At 34.5% G+C, this 6,000-nt stretch overlaps 1 protein-coding gene across 10 annotated transcripts in view; it reads left to right on the top strand.

The window, feature by feature from the left end:
* LOC140839799 (protein SHOOT GRAVITROPISM 6-like) overlaps positions 1 to 6,000 on the top strand; it is a 41,576-nt gene continuing 35,576 nt past the window's right edge. For 4 of the 10 annotated variants that reach the window (XR_012119793.1, XR_012119794.1, XM_073206740.1 and 1 more), the window contains exons 1-10: positions 1 to 115; positions 240 to 330; positions 463 to 517; positions 621 to 752; positions 1,097 to 1,168; positions 3,241 to 3,331; positions 3,434 to 3,529; positions 4,182 to 4,260; positions 4,356 to 4,419; positions 5,734 to 5,837. Coding sequence is in view for 7 of the 10 variants with exons in the window: in XM_073206740.1 (XP_073062841.1) it covers positions 82 to 115; positions 240 to 330; positions 463 to 517; positions 621 to 752; positions 1,097 to 1,168; positions 3,241 to 3,331; positions 3,434 to 3,529; positions 4,182 to 4,260; positions 4,356 to 4,419; positions 5,734 to 5,837 (818 nt within the window). In the remaining 3 variants the exon portion in view is untranslated. The other 6 variants (XM_073206741.1, XM_073206743.1, XM_073206742.1 and 3 more) reach the window with 6 other exon arrangements.

Genomic DNA, 6,000 nt, shown 5'->3' with positions numbered 1-6,000 from the left:
TGTTAATTATTACAATTTCCACCGCGTATCATCACAATCACACTCTTCTCTGATCTTCCTTCCATATTTCGGTTTCAATTAATGGCATCTTCGAGTTCCGGGATTCCGGCCCCTGGTATGCATCGCAATTCCATAAAATTGTACACGTAAATCTTTCTTTTCTTCTTACCGTGCAAGTTGCCGAAGAACTTCTTTGTAATTTTGTTGATATCGGTGGATTTTGGTGTTTTTTTTTCCAGAGGCAGTTCAAGTTCTTGTATCTTCTCTAGCAGATGAGTCGTCAATTGTTAGAGAAGCCTCGGTCGCTGCCCTGAAGGATATTGCCTCTTTGTAATTTTATTGTGCTTGATTGACAAGTTTCTTGATATCATTGCAGTTATTATAGTCGCTTGATTTTATCAACTTTCCTTTTTTTTTTCTCCTCTTCCCCTTGCAAATTTAATGAATTCTGTATTTTTCTAGAAACCCACTTCTGCTTCTTGATTGTTGCGCAACGGTATCTCGCGGCGGAAGAAGGGTACTGTTTTGTCTTTGTTTGTACTGTTTAGAATGATTGTTCGCGAATCGTGAAGATGTGGTTGGCATGTGCTTGGAATATTACTATTATTTGAACATTTCAGAGATTTGGGAATATGACGGGACTGTTTCAAGTTATGTCTGTCGCGATTCGGGAATTGGATAAAGACGATGTTGAGCCTCACTATATGGCGAAGCTTGCCAAAATAGCAATGACTGAATTGGTGTCAACCAAGGTACAATGTGACTGCGTTCTCGAAACCTTGAATGCATTTCCTGTTTTAATTATTTATTGTATTACCTGGGGATAATGGTCGATTGATATTCTAAGAATTGACGATATTGTTAATCTATTGTCATGTTTCAAGTGTAATTTTATAAATTTTTTGTAAAAAAAGGTAGTTTATTTAACTTTACATAATTTTCTCCGATCTTATATTGTTTTATAGCAGCCAGATTTTACTATTCAGATAATTGTGTTTGAACGCACCTGATAGTCTTTCCTTTTGGTGCTTGGCATGGGTTCTTGTTTAGATTTTGAAGTTAATAATATCTATTGCTTTAAACACAACTTGTTCAGGAACTTAATGCTGACTGGCAAAGAGCTGGAGCTGGTGTGCTAATGGCATTAGGTTCACATTTGCCTGACCTTGTAAGTTACATATTTAGATTTATTTTTTTAAAAAATTTGAAAAGAGAGGCTGCTGTTTTAATTCGTGTTGTTCTCTTAAATGTTTCTCCGCAATTGCGCTCGCTTTTTACTCTTGAATTTGGAGCTCCAAGTATCGTGCAATCTCTTTAGTGGAATGAGGTATTCAATTGTTCCATTTGCAATCTTAACCTTGACATCTGTAGAATGGACGTTGAACTAGATAAGCTAGTCGTCTTAAGAACAAAATTTATATTAGTGGGACATAAAGGCCTAATGGTCACGATCTTTGTCGTAGCAATCATAATAATTTCATGTAATAATGTTTTTGTTGCTGCAGTATGACAACTTACACAAAATTGGATGAATGTGTAATGGCTATTCAAAATATCCTCAAACTATATATGGAAAAATATAGTCAAAATGCATAGGATCCCGAGGCATCCATGCGCCTCTCTACCACTCTTCATCAAGGTTCAAATATTGCATGGAACACATAAATCCGAATATAACATGTAATCAAACAAACTTATGAGAAAGATGCGCTTTTGAAGATGTCCAAATGTGATACAAGGATAAAATACAAGATGTATGAGGGTGATGGTTCTCACACAACCGCACCAAGATTCCTTGGAACTTCGTACTCGCACTCCGTTCGACCACATTTGTGAAGACAAGCATAATACTGTCATCAATGCTCCGGCAATCCCCGTGGCGGAGTCGAGTGCATCTCTAGACATAATAACCATCAATCCTACTCCTTTGGCAACAGCATGAGAATGGATTTTAAGGGGGTAAGCTCTATATGTTCGTAATGCCATGTTCATATGATCTCAACACTATGTGAATCATGCTTCATCTCATGTAAACTAGTAAATATGTAATTGTGCTAAAGGACACGTAATCAAATAACCAGCTAACCAAGTAAGTTGTATCATTAAACTATTTGAGATACTTACCATTTTATACACATTTTGCACCTTAATCTCTGGAAATGAGTAGGAATAAGCCTGAGCTTCCCAAGATAACTACAATCCATTGCCATGTTATTGGCTCAAGTGAAATAACAGATATCCAACTTAAGACACTATTTAAATCATGCATATAAAATATGATTATGCCAGTTGTTACACTAGTTTTCATGATCGATACATTTACTTAATCTTGTACATTTCTCAGTTATACATCATAAACTGTTGTCAAGAATGAAACACATGCTTTAGTCATCTCTTAATTAGAGTGAAATAGTACCTTCATTTTTAAGGGAATAATCATGTCATAAATAATTTTTCTTAAGGGAATTCATAAATAATGAATTCAATTCATTATCAGATTCCACTTTTGCGAAAACCAAACATGCATTTTCACAACTATATATCTGAATATGCCATTTCTAAATTCTAATAATCACCTCCACCATGCCTAAACGAGAATATTAATATTCGTTCTCGAACACATGAAATGCCATAAAAATAATTATTATGCTTGTTCAAGTCTAACAACAATTCCCCAACTCATAATCTTATTCACCAATAAAAGTGCAGTTAATAATATACATACAACAATCACATGTTTATTTTTAACTCTTAACTGTAACACAATTGATTCTCGTTAATGTGAGAAAAATAATTGCCGCAAATGGAACACCCAATTAATTGATAAACAATCAGTCAATAAACAAGCACACTCGACTAAACAAGAATCTATGGTTGAAGCAAAATGCTTCTAGCCTGCCCTAATAAGGATATTAAGGGTTCAGAGTTACGAGAGCAGGAAACTAGCATTAAAGTTGGCAAATGGAGTAGAGGCCCGGAAGTGTTGTTCTCATGAAAGAAAATTCTATCACGGTGACAAGAGGGTGATAATAATTTTGGAGGTGGTTTTGTACCATAATGGAATTTGGTGAAAAAAGAGGATGGAAAAAGCCTCTGGCTCCGTGGGACTACCTGTAGATGGGTAATTTTAAATGAGCTACTTAATAAAGTAATGCTGGTCAGAGTTTCACTGGTCTATCTATTGACATACTGTTTAGAGATGCATATACATGGATTCAAAAGTTTTCTTTCTTTTTTCAGATGTTGGAGGAAATATTTCTTCATTTGTCCAGTTCAAATTTAGCTGTTCCAGCAATGGTTCAAATACTTGCAGACTTTGCTTCATCTGATGGTTTGCTATCGCTATAAGTTTTTTTATTCAGAGCTAAAATTGTGATTTAGATTTCACATCTGATTTTGGTCATCCTTCGATATAATTGTATCCTTTATGCAGCCTTTCAGTTCACTCCACGGCTTAAAGGTGTACTTATGAGAGTTCTGCCCATTCTAGGAAATGTGAAAGACATCCACCGGCCAATCTTTGCTAACGGTATGCTATATTTAATTATTTGTTCTGTTATTGGTAGCATGTGGTGTTGATGCTATTATCTCAATTGCTGTATTATATAAAAAATTATAATATATTGTATGGTGTATCTTGTGCAAACACGATCAACTTCTTTAGAGAAAGGATGACATGAGATAGGTTATCATGTCTCCAGATCAATGAAATAGCTGTACAACAACTTGGGCTTTATATCTTTTTTTTGATAGGAAACATAATAAATTATATAATTTAAGTTTGTCAATACAATAATAGCGGATGAGTGATCCGCAAGAGCTAATAGCTAAACATTGTCCTCAAATCATTACAAACTTCCAATCCCTAACAACATTATTCCTTCATCAAAGTATTAAATGGCTGTCAGTGTTGAACTTCTTGTCATGTTTGACAAGGTGTGCAAGTGGAATGTTTTAGAGCACAGGACCTGTTGATACTAAATAAAAGGACTTGAAAGAGGATAATGCTGGTGATGCATGCTTTGTGTTTGAAATTACTCTAATTTTGTGTTCCATTATAGCATATTTGTTGGTCCTTGGTCGAAATATCCTCACAGTACTGTGATAAGCGACATGCACTACATGTAACAATGGCGATATTTCTCTAATTTATGTTCTGGATATTTCTTTTTTCTTTCCAGCTTTCAAGTCTTGGTGCCAGGCCTGTTGGCAATATAGTGTTGATTTTCCATTGTCTACAGTTATTGATGGTGATGTCACGTGAGGCCTATTAACTCGCTTAAGCTATATTCTGTCACTCATAATTTAAAATTGTCTCAGTTGATCATTGTGTTCTGAATGTGTACTTCATGCAGGTCTTTCCTGAACTCCGCATTTGAGCTTTTGTTGAGAGTTTGGGCCAATACAAGGGATCTCAAGGTTTCAAATTGGAAAATTAGATTTGCTTTTCTCATCCATCTGTCTTTGTTTTTTCTGGATCAAGGGCTAATAAATACAATCCCTGTTTATGAGACACATGCCACAACAAATCTTAGATGATATTCATGTCTTCTGTATATTTTTGTTTTGTATTAGATAACTTGGTGATATCTTCTTGTTAGATGATTGTATCCACACTTGTAGAAATGCCTTTTAAGAAGATTGATTTCAGAATTCCGGTTCTGGAAATTTGAATTTGTTTCCGGGGTGTGAAGAAAAAAATTAATGTTTCTCCTTTGTATTATCCTTGATAGTGTCGGTGGGTAGTGAGTTTCTACAGCTAAAAGTGAGGCATAAATAGCTGTAATTCTTCAAGTTTTGTGCCTAATGTGCCTAATTTGGAGGATTACAGCTGCTGCCCTTTGGAGTTTGGATCATCATCAGCTTGCACCGACCCTTATTTTAAGTAGATTAAAATTCTCTTTCAGTTGGAGGGAAAGTTGCAATTATTAGTTGTGTAACTTTGGTACATTTTGGACTATAATTTTTCAAAGTTTGATTTTCATCTAATACCTTAGATTTTTTTTTGAATTGTCTTTTTTTCACCTAAAGTCAGTAAACCCATCAAATATTGTTTATTTGAATGTTCTTCTACTTCATGACAAGAATAACACGCATCAAAATCTACCTAAACAAAAATGAAAGGAAACGACAAGTTTTTTTTCTATTTTGAAATATTGGGTGTCATTTTTTTTTTCCCTAAATTATTACTTACATGGATTTTGACGTGTATAACATGATCTTTATTTTTTCTATATGAGTCATGTAGGAGAGCATTGTGCGAAATAAACAATATTTGATGAGCTTAACAATTTTGGGTGAAAAAATGACCAAAACAAAAAAAAAATTCCAAGTTATTGGAAGAAAACCAGATTTTGACAAGTTACAAGACTAAAATGAAAAATAGGTTAGCTGACATACTAAAATTGCAATTTTCCCTCAGTTGGATAATATATTGAGATGCCAATTCACTCGTGTATGAATTATGAATCGTGCAACTTAGCGTCATGTAAACAAACTTGGCCTCAACCTCTAGTGTAAGTTTGTAGGAGAGGATGGTTATAAGTGGGAAAAAAACATCTGACATACCAAGCTAGCTGAAGGCATATTCTGCTAATTTAGGAGAAAATCAAAGTTTTTTCGTTCTTTTATGAAGCGATGTTTTTTTTGTTCTTTTATGGTCATCTAATGTTTTTTTTATTTGAAGTTAGTTTGAAATTCATGGTTTTGTCGAATTATTATTTTTTCCTGCAGGTCCGCATATCTACAGTGGAGGCTTTGGGTCAGATGGTTGGTCTTGTAACTAGGAGACAACTGAAATCGGCTTTGCCAAGGCTCATACCCACTATTTTGGAATTGTAAGACTAGCCGTGTGTTTGGTTTCAATTGTAGATATCAAACTTTATTCCCTAAAATAAGGTAAATATTATCACCACATTTTCAATCTCATGCCCCGAGTATTTTAATGAGTTTTTAATCATTTTTAACTCCATTTTCACCATTTCGAAGAAGTTCTCTATT

Source organism: Primulina eburnea, chromosome 8, assembly GCF_022965805.1.
Source record: "Primulina eburnea isolate SZY01 chromosome 8, ASM2296580v1, whole genome shotgun sequence".
In the NCBI taxonomy this organism is placed as follows: domain Eukaryota; kingdom Viridiplantae; phylum Streptophyta; class Magnoliopsida; order Lamiales; family Gesneriaceae; genus Primulina; species Primulina eburnea.
The sequence above is the reverse complement of the archived record's forward strand: the minus strand, read 5'-3'. Positions and strand labels throughout refer to the sequence as shown.